General features: G+C 35.7%; 1 protein-coding gene and 1 pseudogene across 1 annotated transcript in view; both read left to right on the top strand.

Annotated features, from left to right (window-relative positions):
• The window catches only part of Tgm6 (transglutaminase 6), a 14,298-nt gene extending 10,455 nt beyond the window's left edge, over positions 1-3,843 (top strand). The window contains exon 10 of the mRNA XM_032902566.1: positions 3,800-3,843. Coding sequence (XP_032758457.1) covers positions 3,800-3,843 — 44 coding nt within the window. The remainder of the gene's footprint in view (positions 1-3,799) is intronic.
• Positions 3,844-9,183: 5,340 nt separating this feature from the next.
• On the top strand, positions 9,184-10,106 carry LOC116900414 (annotated as a pseudogene).
• Positions 10,107-19,328: the final 9,222 nt, after the last annotated feature.

The raw sequence follows: 19,328 nt of genomic DNA, 5'->3' as shown, positions 1-19,328 counted from the left end.
CACACACACACAGTCTTTAGACACGAATATTTATCATATGATCAATATCAACTACTGTTGTATTTTGAGACATTCTTGACAGGATGAGTCTAATCATAAGCATGGGTAGTTAAAAAGTATATACTTAAGTATGTATAGTCTAAGGCTATGGATTAAAAAAAAATCATAGTTTTCTCATTATGTGGTAGCCTTGTTTAGCTCAGAGATGTGGAGCACATCTATAAAATATTCAAGTGTGTACAGAAATACCCCTCAATGTGTTCACTTTGCACCATAAAATTTTAATTGAAAATAAGAAATAAACACATTCAAGGTACATTATTAACATTGAACTGTGAAACTGAAGTTGCCTTCCTTGCTTAGTCACTAATACTATAGGCAAGCTGAAAGAAAACCTGGATATACGCTCTGTTTCTTTTTTTTTCTTCCACTTTTATTAAATTGGGTATTTCTTCTTTACATTTCAAATGTTATTCCCTTTCCTGGTTTCCAGGCCATCATAACCCTAACTTCTCCCTTTTCTCTATGGGTGTTCCTTCCCAAGCACCCCCCATTACTGCTAAACCCCTGAACAATCCAGCTCACTGGGGGTCCAGCCTTGGCAGTACCAATGGCTTCCCCTTCCACTGGTGCTCTTACTAGGTTATTCATTGCTACCTATAAATTTGGATCCCAGGGTCAGTCCATGTCTTTCGGTAGTGGCTTAGACCCCGGAAGCTCTGGTTGGTTGGCCTTTTTGTTTATTAAGCTCAAAACCATGGTTCTTATGTGCTCAGAAAAGTAGAACTCACACCTTGGGACCTCTCCAGGATCTCAAGGACAATAGATGCCCTATTCTTAATTATTTCATCTTGACATAAACACAATTTATAAGCATACTGTCCACATATCAACAATCTTTACTATGAACTTTATTTGTTGTATTAAAATTTTCAGTTCCTAGCTGTAATGGAACTCAAATAAACAAGAAGATAGGACAATTCTTTATCTTCCTTCTCTCTTAATTTTCTCCAACTTTTTTATCCAGAAACTAACAACTTATCTCTCTGCATTTTTCATTTTCTTGAACAGCTTAAACTTTGATTCTTCTAGCATTTCTACATAGCATCTAACTTTCCAAGATTGACTTCCACACTCACATGGCTTGACACAATTATCTCTGAGTGATTTAGATAATCCTCTTTTATTCCTTTACCTGTATCATTTCTAATGTGCATGCATTATCACATTACATTTCAAACATGAGTTGCATATGGTTCTAAATCCCTCAGGTTCATCACGTTCTTTCTATGGAAGATAAAACCATATTATGTGGAACAGGAAGTTTGATAAGGGTCCCTTTCTCCCCCATGTCAAAAACAATGTTTTCCTGAGAAGATAAAGCAGAGTGTTTTATTTTGTTTTTAGCCATATATGAAACACACACACACACACACACACACACACACACACACACACACACACACACCATACATGCGAAAGCACACACTACAAAATGCATGCCTCTGTCTCTCTGTCTCTGTCTCTCTTCCTCTCTCTCTGTGTGTGTGTGTGTGTGTGTGTGTGTGTGTGAGAGAGAGAGAGAGAGAGAGAGAGAGAGCATATTGTCCTGCTAAGCATAGTCTGATAAATCAGTCTGCTTCCTTCCTTCTTAGGGTTAAAAACATCTTATAGACAATTCAAAATATAGATTTATTCTTGTTTATGATACAGTCTGTTTCTCAAGAATGTGATCTGCCACACCTGTAACTTAACTATGGATGCTTTTGCCTGTTCCAACATATGCAACCATGGGATTTTTCCAAAAATTTTTTATGATTAACTATTGTTATGACTACTTGTTATTAAGACTACCTTTTTAGGACAACCTTAAAACCATTCTGTTGTTTCAGAAGAGGTACTTATGACCCATAGTAAGTTTCTGCATTTCTAAACTGGTCTATTTACCTGCAAAATTACCCATTTGGAAAAAACTTCTACCATGAATTATAAAACATCTGCTGTACATTCAATGCCCATTTTTGAACCCTACTTTTACAGGGAGAATATATATGTACAAGAATAAACTGCTTTGCTTTTTAACTAATTTGTTCATCAGTGAATTGATGCTCTTTCTCCATATCTTAGGAATTCAATATAACCTCCTTTAATGTTTAATAAATATAGTATGTCAAGTTCAGTGAGATGTGCATAAGCACCATCTTATGCACCACCCTCTCAATAATAAACAAGCTTATTACTATCGCCAAGAACTGGATATCATACATATGATTCTTATTTCATTGTCATAGCAACTAACCAAGCACAGATCAGATTATTACAGAAATTTTGTCAGATGTTTAGTGACCTGGTTATCACCTGCACATAGCAATAGATAGATATACATCAAAAGAAAGTAGCCTAATTTTATAGTTTTGGTCTCTCTTGTATGGAATCTAAGTTTGCATTTCATAGGATAGCAAAATGACTGAAATGATAAAAGTATATAAAATGTGATAATGGGAACTTAGTACATGAAGGCATTAAAAATTGAGGAGGTTATAGATAAATTTTAATCAAGTGACATGGGTATTCTAGCAAAGGATCAATCTGAATAATTTGTAAGACCATTTAATCTTTGTGGTATGCAGACACCCTCTGGGTTATAGAATGATCTTGCCAGACTACAGACATGCCTTTAATACACATCTTTGATCCCTAGCAATGAATGTAATGTTAGTTTCTAGGAAACAGCCGTATTTGCCATCTAATTGAGGCACAAACAAAGTGATGAACCAGAGAAAGATTTAACTGAATGGAGTTAAGACAAGCCCGACTTTCATGTGAATACCGAATGAAGTGGAGGTTACTTAAGATCTATGTAGGAAAAAATGGTAAGAGTGTTTGCAGGATCATTTGACAAAGACAGGCAACAGAGAGATCAAGCTAGACACAAGTTTCCACAAAATAAGCCAGAAAATGAAAAGAAGCTAGAAGATTGGGATACATTGCCAATGTTTGTATGAGGCTATGCACAGCAATTTAGTAAGAAGTAGAGAGAAGTCTGATTAAATCAATCAGGTAGGAGGATTTGATTCTACAGAGGCTAGAAGCTTCCCAGCTTTTTGCTAAGGATAGTTAGAAAAGAGAAAAAAGGGCAAGACTAGATATGTATTCATTCAGCTTTGGTAGAACTCTCATCTTATCCTAAACTCTGAGAGAATAAAGTGAAATTTCTAGGATGTTACTTTAAGAATTTTTTTTTTAATTTCAGTTTATGGAAATTACTTGCTAGATAGTTTTAATGTCTTGTCTCCTGAAATTGCCAGCTATCCAGCTAAAGATTAAAAGATTTGAATGTTAGTAGGCTGGACACCTCCTGTTTTTGAGGATTACTCTGTGTGTTCTTGCTAATACATGAATATTAAAGGAAAAAGCAACAAATTACCACTACTCAGACTTTGGAATAACATGGTCAATCGGCAATAATCTGATTTACAAATGTATCAATAGATTGATATTACCATTTGACAAAGACTTCAGGGAGATTCACTGGATAATCTGAGTCTGAAGACCTCCTATAAGAAGGAGAAAAATTCTATTTTACAACCTCCACTGAACAGCATGAGTTCAGAGTGAGAAAGGAAACATGATGCACATGAAAGCATATTAAGATTGGAGGACTATATTCTGGATGAGATAAGCGTTTATATACTCTAGCCTCTTCTGACTAATGTAGTTGCTTACTGACCAACATTGCTAATTTGCCCTGCTTTCTTCCTTCCAACTCAGTAATCTTCTCTTTTGCTTCTCTTTCTAGTTCCTTTTCCAGACAAGCATCCAAGTCTTAAGCGTGTGCCTTGAAATTTGGTCATTCTCTGGGAAGACTCCCATTACTCCTTCAACCACTTACAAAATTCACTACTGAATCTGTGTACCCTTTTGATTTATAACTTACTAAACCTAATTTTCTCTACTTATTTCTCCTATAGGAAATTGGAGATATCTGTATCTTGCCTACTCCATTGCATTTTCCTTCTCCTAAGTTATGGCTTGATTCACCTCAGGTCTCGTAGTCATTTTAAAATCCCACCCCTTTCCCCATAAGACTACATAAACTTGAAAAAAAAAAAAAAGAACTGCCTGTGTGGAGTGACATGAGTTAGTCAAATAAAATGACTTCTTTTTCTAGTGTGAGATTCAGAGTTCTGTATTCATACTGATCCAAAGAGATATTAACCATTTTGGAATCTTAAAAGTCAATCTTCTATTGGTTGCAGGACAGACATGTGGTTTCATCATTCAGCAATATGTTCCTTCACAATATTTACAAATACCTTGCAAGTTGACTATGTGAGGTATGATATATTTCTTTCTCCCTCCCATGCTCCCTTCCTCAACATAGGAAGGCTTATTTAGGGCAATTCATGGAAGCAGGGATTCATGGTCCAAATTCTGTTCATCAAGTATACATTATCTCTTTTTCTCTTCCCTGCTAGTGTCAGCTTCAGTACCTATTACTACATTTCTGGTTTTCTTCTCTAGCAGTTTTCAGAGAAATGATAACACCATTGAATCCTAACTCTTGTCTGTACACTGAATTCATTTAATATGGCTTATGCTTATACATATACTGCAAATTAGGTACATTACAGCCTCTGGAATATTTTTGATTAGCTGAAAAGAGAAACTTTAGATAATAATTCTGTCCACAAGGTCAGTGTCTTGCACCAATAAGTGTTGACATATTCCCTATGGAGGGAACAAATAAATTTTTTCTTTCAACATCCGATGGGAAAGCTGCTATTAAAAAGTATGTGCAGATGAGATTCACATAGCCAGTCCTCTAACAGATGAGAAATATTATTTCTACATTCTTAAGTTCAAAGATATATTTTTACAGATTTGGTAAGTATGTATATTTTATTGTTTTTATGCACTGTGTGGATATAGTGTTAGAATACATTACTAGTACTTAAACCGAATTATTAAATTTATAACAGTACATTTTAAATGATTATTGATATTACAAATATAAAAGACTATTTTTGGAAAGAGGAAATTCTCTAAAATCAGTCAATTCCTATAAGAAGTGGGTATGTGAAAGTCCATTATTTTTGTTTTAGAGCAAAACGAGGCATTTGATATATTACAGTTTACAATTATTTCAAGAGATATTAAATTATGTATACATTCCATAAATACTGTCATCTAAAGTTGCTAAATGAGATTAGGCTGAGCCAATTCTATCCATGTGCACCCACAACTGAAAAGATGTTACAGCTAACTAAAACCAGGAGAATAGTGAGGTAGAGAATAATAACATTGAGAAAACTTCTGGGATGTGTCAGCATTTTGATGAATAAAACCAATATTTGAGGAGACTAATGTATATTACAGTACAGGTTGATTATTCTTTAAGTGATTCTAAAATGATGTTACAAAGCTTTTACTTACAAATAACAATAACGTGGAATTTAATTTAAAAACTTGGCAAACTACTTCCCAGACAATGTTCAGGACAACCATGAAAATTATGATGTTTAAAATATATGTAATGAAGTTGTTGGAAAAAGAACATTCATGGGTGTTGCTGATATCTTCTTAAGTAGTTACTTCCTCACAAAGTTTAGGTACCATGTTATCTACCTTAAGTCTTTCACAGTATATCTACTTTCTGTCTAGTAAGAGTCAGAAAGAACTATTAAATAGTAATTATTTCACAATTGAGAAGACTAGATTAAGAAAGTAGAAATTACAGATACAGAACAGTGTGAATTTCTCTTTCTTTGCCCGGGTTATTTCCCAGTGCTTTATTGGTGGAGACAGCATGCATCATGAAATTAAATTATATCATTTGAGAGTCTTGAGGAAATTTATTTTAATTTAAGGCCTTACAGGCTAGAGAAATTGGGGCAGCTGGTTAGTAGTCCAAAAATATGGTAAAATATGAATAGAAATATACTTTAATGTTGGAGTCTCTGAAAGATTAAAAGCAGTGTCTCTGAATTCAAGAAAGACAATTCGTTAAGATAGCATCCAGAAGAAACAAATCCTTTCCATCAGAATCTCTCTGAATCAATGTAGACCCCTTTAGGGAGCCACCAGACCTTCATTTTCACCTTCCTCTATTCACTACCTGTTTTATTTTGCTATTATTCATATCACCTCCACCACTTCCAACACCTACATAGATAGATTTTACTGCTTTTTGACCAACACAGCCAACCTAAAGTTGCTCTAGCTTTCTAAGTATAGTTGTTTGTAGAAGATATACAGTATTCTAGTGCTATGTGTCTTAAGGACATGAAGGTATATTTTAATACCTGATGAAAAGCAGATGAATTGTATTTATTAGTATTTATAGAGAGGTATGGGAACAATGATGTTTCTCAGACAATAAAAATAAAGATAAATAAAGAGAGAAAGAAAACATTTAAAAAAATAAAAATTCAAAACCAAAGCATACAGAAAAACCATAGAGATGACAAAGGAGGATATGGTATATTTAGTAATTTACTTTGTTCGTCAAGGATTCGTATCTCAGTTTGTAATGTCAAGATAGGAATCTCACGGAAGTCAACATCTTATATTATATAATGCTTTACAAAGCAAGGGGTCTTTCATTCTGATACATGTAGGACACTAATTAAGATATTTTGATGAATGTCACTTCATTTCTGCTTCAGTTTAGGGTTTTGTCTAGGCTTTTTAAATTATAGGTGTACTTGCCATTTACTGTTCATGATAAATAAAAAAATCCACAAGAAATGAGTTATGGAAAAAATCTGTATAACCTGAATGACATGAACAGTATTAGATAAGTATCATTGCATTCAAAATGCAATACAGAAAGTTTTACTAGAAACAATTGAGAGCCTTCCATATTGCAAAAGATACTGAATTTACGTTTGAGAGAGATAAATACAGGAGATGTATAGATTTTTAGTTCTCTATGTATAGGAAGTTTCTTGACTGAAGCTTTAAGATAAATGTAGCATGAATGGAAAAATGACCAAGTAAAGGAGAGAACCTTGGTTGACCCAGTCATTAAATATTCAATGAAGATGCAATTATTTTCAATATAGTGAAATATGAGTTTATTATTTTAAATTTATTCTTAAGTAATATCCATACTTTTTATGAACGAATCTAAAAATATCCATATTATAAATATTTATAGTATTAAAAAATTACCTAGAGTTATATGTTTAATGAAATGGTTAGTATTAAATTGTATTTGATGGAAATGAAGTGTTCCACATTATTTGAACAATAACCAGGTCTTCAGGGTAGTTCTTAATTTTATGCAATATTTTTAATACAGAAAGCTTGAAACTCAGTTATCAATACTATGTTTTCTTGTGATTTGAATACTTGAGAATACATTGAAACCAATGTTAAACTTTTTTATTGATATCCAAAACTCAATTACTTGATTAGGCCTCTTCATAATATTTTACATAGTGGAAGAGAGTTCTGGACAGATTAATCAGCACTTAAGAACTCTTATTGCTCTTATACGGAACCTGTTTTTAATTCACATCAATACATTGTGACTGAAACTGTCTATTACCCTGTTTACTAGGGAGCCATTGCCTTCTTTTGTCCTCTCAGTAACTAATATCATAAAGAATATACATACAAAAATGCAGATAAGGACTCATTCTTGTCAGGAAGCAGTTACACAAATGATGTATATATACATATCCATTTTTATATGTCTTCATTTTCAGACACTGCCTTAGACCAGTTCAAGGCTCTTATCTCAATGTACTGCAGGCATATCAGGGATTTGAGAGAGTACAGTAAATTAGTGGACTTATCCAGAATAAATTAAAATGTATTACATTAAATATATCCAGGATACACTTAAATGTGTTACAGTTAACTTGACACAATTTTTCTTTGTTTTGTTCAGCCTATTTTTTCAATTTTCAATTGGATATTTTCTTTTATCTACATTTCAAAAATTATCCCCCTTCCAATTTTACTCTCAGGAAACCCCTTATACCATCCCCCATCCCCTGCCTCCGCGAGGGTGCCCCCCTGCACACATCCACACATTCTCTCCTGTCTCCCTACCCCTTCATTCCCCTCTACTGGGGCATCAAGCCTTCATCGGATCAAGTGCCTCTCCTCCCATTGATGACTGACAAGGCCATCCTCTGCTACATATGAGGACGAAGACATGGGTCATTTCATGTATACTCTTTGGTTGGTGATGTAGTCCCATAGTGTTCTGGGGTATCTGGTTGGTTGATATTGTTGTTCTTCATATGGGGTTGCAAAGCCCCTTGGCTACCTCACCCCTTTCTCTAACTCCTCCATTGTGGATGCTGTTCTCCATTTGTTGACTGCAAGCGTTCAGCTCTGTATTTGTCAGGCTCTGACGGAGCCTCTCAGGAGACAGCTGTATTGGACTTCTGTCAGCATGCCCCTCTTGGCATCAGCAATCATGGTGTTTGGTGACTGCATATGGAATGGATCCCCATGTATGGCAGTTGCCAAATGTCCTTTCCTTCAGCCTCTACTATACACTTTGTTTCACTTTTTCATTGTGTATTCTGTTCCCCCTTCTAAGAAGGCCTGAAGCATCCACACTTTAGTCTTTCTTCTTCTTGAGCTTCACGTGGTCTATAAATTATATCTTGGGTATTCTGAGTTTTTGGGCTAATAATCACTTATCAGTGAGTGTATATCATATGTGTTCTTTTGTGATGGTTTACCTCACTTAGGAAAATATTTTCTAGTTATACCCATTTGACTAAGAATTTCATGAAATCATTACTTTTAATAGCTTTGAAGTACTCCATTGTCTAAATGCAGGATTTATGTACCCTTTCCTCTGTTGAGGAACATCTGATTTCTTTCCATCTTCTGGCTATGATAATAAGGCTGCTATAAACATAGTGGAGTGGGTGTCCTTGTTATATGTTGGAGCATCTTTTGGTTATGTGCACAGGAGTAGTAGTAAAGCTTGGTCCTCCATTTGTCTTATATACAATTTTCTGAGGAACCTCCAGACTAATTTCCAGAGTGGTTGTACCAGTTTGCAATCCCACCAAAATATAGGAGTGTTCCTCTTTCTCCACATCCTATTCAGCATCTGATATCACCTGAGTTTTTGATCTATGGTAAAAACTAGTTTCCTTATTTTTTCAGATGACACATTTCATATGGTTTCCTTTTCATTCATGAACCATGCAGCTGAATATCAATATAACCGAATTCATTCTTCTTGGATTGACACAGGACCCCAGTAGGAAATAGTGTTTGCCATTTTTGTGTTCTTTTACATGGGGACATTACTAGGTAATTTGCTTATCATTGTTACCATCAAGACAAGCCAGGCCCTTGGGAGTCCCATGTACTTCTTCCTGTTCTACTTATCCTTGTCTGATACCTGCTTCTCTACAACTGTAGCCCCGAGAACAATTGTGGATTCTCTGCTGAAGGAAGCTTCAATCTCTTTCAACGAATGTATAATTCAAGTCTTCTCAATTCACTTATTTGGTTCCCTGGAAATCTTTACCCTCGTCCTCATGGCTGGTGATCGCTATGTGGCCATCTGTAAGCCTCTGCACTATACTACCATCATGAATCGCCAAGTCTGTGGAATGCTGATGGCCATAGCCTGGGTGGGATCCTGTGTGCATTCTTTAGTTCAGATATTCCCAGCATTGAGTTTGCCTTTCTGTGGTCCTAATGAGATTGATCACTATTTCTGTGACTTGCAACCACTGTTGAAACTTGCCTGTTCAGATACATATGTGAGCAACCTTCTCATGGTGTCCAATAGTGGATCGCTTTGTACAGTGAGTTTCCTCATGCTTATGGTCTCATATATCATCATTCTCTATTCTTTAAGGAACCACAGTGCTGAGGGGAGGAGAAAGGCTCTGTTCACTTGTGTCTCTCATATCATAGTAGTCATTTTGTTTTTTGTGCCCTGCATATTTATATATACACGTCCTGCTACTACCTTCCCTATGGACAAGATGATATCAGTGTTTTATACAATTTGTACACCTTTTCTAAACCCTCTGATTTACACACTGAGGAATGCAGAGGTGAAAAATGCCATGAGGAAACTGTGGACCAAAAAAATCTCAGATGATATATAAGTAATCAAAATTTTCATAGATTTTAATAAAGAAATTCTTTTTTTAAAAAATGGCTGTTTATTTCCTTGTTTTCATTTTTTGGGTAGTTTATGTATTTACATTCCAAATGTTATCCCCTTTCCCAGTTCCCCCCTCTCCCATTCACCTTCCCCCTGCTCCTATAATAATGCTCCCCCTCCCACCAAACCACTGCCACCTCAATACTCAGGCATTTACATAGACTTGAAAAATGAGCCTTCACATGACCAAGGGCTTCTCCTCCTATTAATGCCAGACAATGTCATCCTCTGCTACATATGTGGCTGGAGTCATGGGTCCCCACATATGTACTATTTGCTTGGTGATTTAGTCCCTGGGTGCTTTGGGGTATCTGGTTGGTTAATATTTTTCTTCTTTTGGGATAGTAAATAAAAATATTAAATTTCACTTACTTTTAAAATAGTTCTGTCTTTTGTAGGGAAGATTTGTTTCTTCTAGACAATGGGCAGAACATGTATCCTGAAGTAATATATCAAATTAGTCTTTTGGAAAGAAAGATGTAGCAGGAAGATCCAAATGTTTATCTCAGTCACATTGTTTAAATATTGATCCCTATTCGGTCCATTTTAAGGTATTACAACTTACATTTGGTGCAATATTTGCCTTTCTCTCTCTTTATTTAATTCTTGAACTTTTTCTTTCTGATTCTGATTATTTTTTTCATGATCTTTTCAATCTGGTCTTCTTCAATCAAAATAATATACTAGATTCACAAATTTGTAGAAGTTTTGTTTCAAAGTGCAGTGTGAATATGGTTTATGTATTTTTGTGTGGGGGCATGTGCATATTGACCATGCTCTTCCTGTTCCCATATTTCTTGTTAACAATTAACTAAGAAACATCTTTAAATATTGTTATTGTGATTATTACTAAGGCTAATATATATATGTGAATATCTTCTATATCTCTCTACCTGGCTATCTATCATCTATCTGTCTATCTATCTATCATCTATTTATGTTATTACATTATGTATTTTGAGTTTATATCCATTCTGGTTCCATCCCAAACATCTCTTGTCTATTTGATACCATGTGAAAATGTAGTCTCAGGAACAAACATAGAAGATAGAGATTTTTCTATTACCCTGCCTTCCCTACAGTATTGAATTGAAAGATCTCTGATTTCATGAGCCAAACTTACTTTTTCTTTTTTAAGATGTTTCTATCAATATTCAAGGACAATAATGGAAAAATTGCTACTATTATGTCTTTATGTCCCTAATCAGATATCAATATTTATGTTTAGTAGATTACAATATTATAAGGAATTATGGTAGGAGATTTGAAAATAATAACATATCAACCTAATCATATGGCACACTACTCTTACTATTAACATAGAAATATGTATATCACAGATATGAAATATCATGGAGTTCTCAGTACAACCAGGAAGAAGTAACTGCAGTGGAAATGGAAATAGTAAAATTAAAAACACATAACAGCAATGTGGATAGTTTTTGATTTTTGTTACTATGCATCAACACAGCTGTGTAACATTTATACCACAGCTATATACTCATATTAATCATATACTGAAAGGGTCTACAAATGCTGTACACCATTTATAGCCATGGGTAATATGATATGGATCTCAGAGTTATCGAAGAAGGGACAATAAGTGTGTGGGGCATGCGGTCATTGTAAGAGACATTGATTTTTGCTGAACTGATAACTCCTTATCTTATCACTGTGTTAACATCAAGTACATGAAGATTTTAGGTATTTTTCTAAGCTATCTTCACCTGTGCATTATAAATCATTATTCTATGTATATTCTTCTTAACAACCATCTTCATTTATGTCCTTATGTTTTGTTCTGTTTGTAATAACAAAGAACTTGTTTCTTATATCACGATTGTTTCTGCTGTAACTCCTCAGCTACCTTGTGAGATATACAGACATGATAGATGTCATGCAATGTGGGTGTTGCCAAGATAAACTGTTGGCATTCTTTGCTCTATCTTGTTATGGCTATCTAATCAATATCTACCATGCAGTGGGACAGAAAAGTTTAATCTTTGAACAGAGCAGATTACTAGTTTATATCTTTGTATTAGTTTCTTTCTCTGCGGTTGTACACAGAAAATTTAATTAAGAGGATCTTCAACTCCATGAAGCACTGATACATTTGAGCCTCTGATCCTTCACGTAACCATGGGCAATGAGCTCAATTTACACCAGGTAAATTGTTAAAAAAAATGTAGCTGTGTCATACATGTACTTCCTGTTAATGGCCAGGAATATAAAGGAGTTGTGCATACATTCATTTAAGGCCTGAATGTAATTTTTAATGTAAAATATATGCATGTTGCAGATAATAATTTTCTCAAACAAAGTATATTTCTGAAACTGTAATTCCATGTAAACTATGCCACTCTTATATTACCTCTTGAATCTACCACATTTTATCATCAGTCCATTTATTATGGTTATTTCAGTAATTAATCATTTCAAATCAATTGATGAAAACCTCTATTTTTCATGTCCATAAATGCCTAATTTACAGGTGTCCAATGAAAGGCTGTGGCAGAAACTGACCAATACAGATCTGGATGCACACAGTCAAACATCAGAGTGAGCACAGGGACCCCTATGGAGGAATTAGGGCAAGGAGTGAAGGAGCAGAACCACATGGGAAGAACCACAATATAAATCAATCAGACCACCCAAAGCTCCCAGGGAGTAAACCACCAACCAAAGAGTATACATGGGTGGGCCCATGGACACAGCTGTTTATTAACAGAGGATTGCCTTATATGGCATCAATGGGAGGGGAACCCCTTGGTCCTGTGTAGACTTACTGCCCCAGTGCTATTTTGCTAAGCTGGGAGTGGTTGGGTAGGTTGGAGAGAACCCTCATAGAAGCAGGAGGAGGGGAAAGGGGATAGGGAGTTTGTGGAGGGAAAATTAGGAAGAAGGATAACATTTGAAATGTAAATAAATAAAATAACCAATGAAGTGATAAAAAGTCTTCATGAGTGTTTAAGTATATATTCATGTTGTTGTTATTACTATGTGTATTGTTTTTATTTTGAGCCTACACTTTTGCTATGTAGTCTATCATTTTTTCTTTTCTTTTCTTGCATTTATTTATTTATTTATTTATTCATTCATTATTCATTCATTCATTTTTACACTTCATATTTTATTCCTCTCCCTTTCTACCCTCCAAGTGTTCCACATTCCATACTTCCTTCATATGCCCTCTGTCTCCATGAGTATGTCCCGACCCACCCCAGCAGACCTTTGAACACCTTGGGGCTTCCAGTCTCTTGAGGGTTAGGTACACCTTCTCTGCCAGAATCCAGACCTGGTAGTCCTCTGCTATTTATGTGTTGAAGGCCTCTTATCAGCTGTTTTTGCTGTCTGGTTGGTGATCCAGTGTCTGAAAGATCTTGGGTGTCCAGATTAATTAAGGCTGATGGTCCTCTTACAGTGTTGCCTTCCTCCTCAGCTTCCTCCAGCTTTACCTAATTCAACAGCAGGGATAGCAGCTTCTGTTCATTATTCGGGTGCAAATATCTGCATCTAACTCTTTCAGCTGCTTGTTAGGTCTTTCAGGGGGCATTAATCATTGGTAATTTTGTGAGTGCTCCATAGCCTTAGTAATGGTGTCAGGTCAATGGGCCTCCGCTTGAGCTGGACCTGTTTTGGGGTCTTTTAATAGTCCTTTTTTAACTCAGTCTCTTCTCCAATTCCATCCTTGCAGTTCTTTCAGACAGGAACAATTATGGATCAGAGTTTTCACTGTAGGATAACAAACCCATCAATTACTTGATGCCCTGTCTTTCTGCTGGAGGTGTTCTCTACAAGTTCCCTCTGCCATTACATTACCAGACCATGTCCCCCCTGCTACCACTCCCCTGTCCCCTTTCCCTCCCAGATCCCTTCCTCCTCCCTTGTGGTTGCTTTCTTCTCCCTACCAATGGGACTGAGGCATCCTCACTTGGCCCCTTCAGCCTGTTGACCTTTTTGAGTTCTGTGGACTGTATCCTGGGTTTTCTGTACTTTTTTTTAAAGCTAATGTCCACTTACTAATGAGTATAATACTGTACATGTCCTTTTATGTCTGAGTTACCTCACTCAGGATGATATTTTCTAGTTCCATCCCTTTGCCTGCAAAACTCAATATGTCCTTGTTCTTAAAAGCTGAGCAGTATTCCAGTATGTAAATGAATCATATTTTCTGTACCCATTCTTCTGTTGAGAGACATCTGGGTTGTTTACTAGCTTCTGGCTATCACAAATAAGGCAACTATTAACACAGTGGAACACTTGCCCGTATGGCATGCTGTGGCATCTTTTGGATATATTCCCAAGGGTCGTATAACTGGGCCTTTAGGTAGATGTATTTCTAATTTTTGGAAGAACCTCCAAATGTATTTCTAGAATGGTTGTTCCATTTAGCAATCCTACTGGCAATGGGGGAGTGTTCCTCTTTCTCCACATCCTCACCAACTAGTGTTGTTACCTGAGGTTTTGATCTTAGCCATTCTGATTAGTGTAAGGAGGAATCTCAGGGTCATTTTGATTTTACAATTCTCTAATGACTAGGGATTTTGTGCATTTCTTTAAGTGCTTCTCAGCTATTCGAGATTCCTCAGGTGTGAGTTCTATGTTTAGTTCTATACCCCCTTTTCTGACTCAGCTGTTTCGTGGTTAGTTTCTTGAGGTATTTATATATTTTGGATATTTCCCCTCTATCATATGTGGTGTTAGTGAAAAAATTTAAATTTGTGCAATAAAAATAAAATGTTCAGAATTAATAATGATCTAAAATATTAATTAGGAATGTTACAGGTTTTATTGCCTTCTATTTTTCCAGATGTTACTGATTCGGACTTTATAATTCTCAAATTGAACAGAAACTAAGTTATTAATGCATGTGAAGTAATTACCTTTCAATCTGGAGAGTTTCTTAAAGCAAAAATCATGAAAATTACAATTATTCGAGGAGGGTGAAATATAAATGAAATTTGAATTGTAGTATTTTTTTCAGAGTGGTTATTGATAAACTTGATTATATCAGTAGAAATGTAAAGCAAAAAGAAATGTTAACATGAAACTATGAAAGCTGCAGCAAACATGCTGCTTTCAAAGACAAATTGTTACCTACAAGTAATTGTTTTACCATAATTTATGCAGAAAATTTCTGGGAAGATGAACATTGTTTTATATGCCTTCTATATATTAAATTTTATTAATATGAATCTATTTCTATTATATTATTCATTTATAAAAGATATTAGATTCCAGAGAATCAAATAACCCTATTAAAAAATGGGTACAGATCTAAACAAAGAATTCTTAAAAGAGAAATATTGAATGAGTGAGAACCACCTAAAGAAATATTGAACATCCTTAGACATCAGGGAAATGCAAATCAAAATAACACTGATATTCTACATAACTTCAGTCAGAATGGCTAAAATCAAAAACTCAGGTAACAACACATGGTGGCAAGGATGTGGAGAAAGAGGACCACTCCTCCACCATTGGTGGTATTGCAGGCTTGTACACTTGTATTCTGGAAATCAGTCTGGAGGTTCCTCAAAAAATTGGACATAGTACTACCTGATGACCCACCTCTACCTCTCCTGGGGATATACCCAAAAGATGCTCCAACATACAACAAAGATACATGCTCCACTATGTTCATAGCAGTCTTATTTATAATAGCCAGAAGCTGGAAAGAACCCAGATGTCCTTCAACAGAGGAATGGATACAGAAAATGTGGAACATCTACACAATGGAGTAGTACTCAGCTATTAAAAACAATGACTTCATGAATTTCATAGGCAAATGGAATGAACCCAATTAGAAAAACACACACACACACACACACACACACACACACACACACACACACACACACACACACACACACATTGTAAGGCACTCACTAATAAATGGATATTAGACCAAGGCTCAGATTACCCAAAATCCAATCCACATGTAGCTGAAAGCGATGAAAGACCGGTGTGGATGCTTCATTCTTTCTTAGAACGGGGAACAAAATATTCACAGTAGGAAATATGGAGACAAAGTGTGGATTAGAGACTAAAGTGAAAACCATCCAGAGGCTGCCACACTTGGGAATCCATTCCCACTTTCAGTCACCAAACCCAGTCACTATTAGGGATGCCAAGAGGTGCAAGCTGACAGGTGCCTGATACAGCTGTCTCCTGAGAGGCTCTGCCAGAACATGCAAATACAGAGGTGGACTCTTGCAGACAACCAATGAAATGAGAATGGGCTCCCTATTGGAGGAGTTAGAGAAAGGATTGAAGGAGCTGAGGGGGGTTGCAAGTCCATAAGAACAAGAATAGCAACCAAACAATACTTCCAGGGACTAAGCCACCATCCAAATAGTACACATGGACAGACCCTAGGCTCCAGCAGCATATGTAGCAGAGGATGACCTTCTGGGGCATCAAGGCAGGAGAAGTCCTTGGTCTTTCCAAAGTAGGAACCCCCAGTATAGGGGAATGAGAGGGCGTGGAGGTGGGAAGGGGTGCTTGGATGGGTACAGGAACACCCTCATAGAAGAAAGGGGAGGGAAGATGGGATAGAGGGTTTATGGACAGGAATCCCAGAAAGTGGATAACAATTGAAACATAAATAAATAAAAAATATCAAATAAATAAATAAATAAAATGAAGAAGATATAACTATTGAAATATCAGGAAAAATAGTTTGTCTAATTTTGTATTGCCTTATTTTAAAAAATGTGTAGCACAGGAAGTCTCCAATGTGGTATAAGTATCTGAAGTTAGGAAAATGTAAAGATGAAGATGACAATTCTTTATGTATAATTTGCAATCTTTTTATGTATAATTTGCAATCTTTATTGAACACAGAACATAGAAGACAAGTTTTTTGCTTTACCTTTTAAGCTATGTCAGTGTTTTATTTTTCACAATTTGCCCTGTTCTTATTAGGTAAAAACCCCCTATGGCAAAATAATCATATACATAGGCATAGTTACACACACTTTAAACACATAATGACTATGGTGATGAAAGTCCTTATTAAACTGTTTTTAATATTCACTTCTCATACTTTATGCATATTGAACCATGTATACACATCAAGCAAAACAATTTCATCAATACTACAATAAAATTCAGAAAAATAAAGCCAGTGAAACTTATTCTGGAGTTTGGGCTAATATCATTTTCAGGACCTGAATAGCAATTGCTTTCATTTTTACTTAGTATTTTGGTGAACTGGGCAGAGGTTTTTGAGCCCGCTATGCCTCAAAGCTGATTAAAGAGGGCCCAGACAATAAGTAGGAGATCTTCAGTCTTTCAGATATAATATTCCGGAGGCTCTTTATCTATACTACAGTCTTTAAAAGAAAAGTGGATTGAGAGCCCTTCAAGTATCTCCATCGTATTTCTAAAAGTTGTCACATTTAAAGAAAAGCAAAATATTTGCAAAATGATCCACAAAGTGGCAAAAATCTTAACAATTGTTTCATTTCTACATGACATAGACATGTCCCATATTTGAAGAAAATATCATCCAGAGTGAGGAAACATAGGGACAAAAAGTGGAGCATAGACTGAAGTAAAGGCCATCCAGAGACGGCCCCACCTTGGAATCCATCCCATCCACAGTCACCAAACCCAGACACTATTACTGATTTCAAGAAGTGCTTGCAGACAGGAGCCTGGTATGACTTCCCTCTGAGAGGTTCCGCTATTACCTGACTAAGTCAGATGCAATACTCACAGCCAGCCATTGGACTGAGCCCATGGACTCCAATAAAAGAGTTAGGGGAGAAACTAAAGGAGCTGAAGAGGATTACAACCCCATAGGAAGAACAACAATATTAACTAACTGGACCCCTCAGAGCTCCCAGGGACTAAACCATTAACCGAAGAGTGTACATGGGTAGGTCCATGGCTCCAGCTGCGTATGTAGCAAAGGATTGCCTTATCTGGCATCAAGGAGAGCAGAGTTACTTATTCCTGTGTAGGCTTGTTGCCTCAGAAGGGGAATGCTGGAGTGGTAAACTGGAAGAAGGTTGGGGGAGCAACCACTTAGAGGCAAAGGGGAGGAGGGATTGGGAAGAGGGTTTGGGAATGGACACTGACATTTGCCCCCTCCCAATAAAATAATAATAAAAAGAAGTAGGGAATTTAGAAACAGAAGAAAATTATTGGTAAAATGTAATAGAAAGGAGGTACAAAAATTTAGTCAAGCTTTACATTTCATTTATATGGAAATAAAGAAACTCAGTAGAATCATCTGATTTAGGGAAGTAAAGGAAAACAAATAAGACAAGGTCTCATTCTTCTAGGTTTCCCTGGTATTTGCCCCATAACTGAGGTCAACTCAGAAATCCCATACCTCATCCTTTGTATAGCTGGATCTAGTAACCTAGGTAATTGGATTTTAACAAAATACGGTGAAACAATATTAAAGACACATTTTTTAAACCAACTAAGTCTCATGTTGTGGATACTAGTGAAGGGAAGTTTTATACTCAGAAATTTATGTTGAAAATGAGGATGAAATGAATGGAATGATATAATTGAAAAGTGGTATCCTACTGTAGAGTTGGTCAAACCTTCTAATTGTTGGAGTAAAAGAAGTGAGCAATAAGGAAAGGAAATGCTATTTACAAAACAAAATAAATAAAAGTAATCGTTTGCCATCTAAATATGTTATTTTTTAGTCTTTAACAGTTGTACCCCTTTTTTAACATTATGAGTATTGATATTCTCTGTGTTTATTAATATAATATTAAAAAGATATTTGATTGGATATGGTGCTTTGCATGTGTTTGATTATATACACAAGTATGATATACCAACACTGAGAGTTTAATAGGTAAATAATATATTTCTAAATGATAGAAACAACCTTAAAGTGTAGCAGTAGTATGATCTCATTTAAAAATAGTTAAGTAGGAAGCAGATATGATTTTTATATATGAGCATTCCTATGATTGAGTAATAGACTTTCTTTGTCATCAAAATTTCAGAAAAGTACTAGACATAAATTATTATTGAATTCTCATGATTATCATACCTTACTTCTGTGTAACACATTGCCCCATTATTTATCTCCTGAATTCTCTGTTGTTGCTGTTACTGTTTCTCTGAACAATGGTTTTAGTCAAGGCTAAAGAATTTGAAGATTTCCAATTTAAATGATAACTTTCTG

This window comes from Rattus rattus, chromosome 5, assembly GCF_011064425.1.
Source record: "Rattus rattus isolate New Zealand chromosome 5, Rrattus_CSIRO_v1, whole genome shotgun sequence".
In the NCBI taxonomy this organism is placed as follows: Eukaryota; Metazoa; Chordata; class Mammalia; order Rodentia; family Muridae; genus Rattus; species Rattus rattus.
Note: the sequence above shows the minus strand (reverse complement) of the source record. Positions and strands in the feature narration are given on the sequence as shown.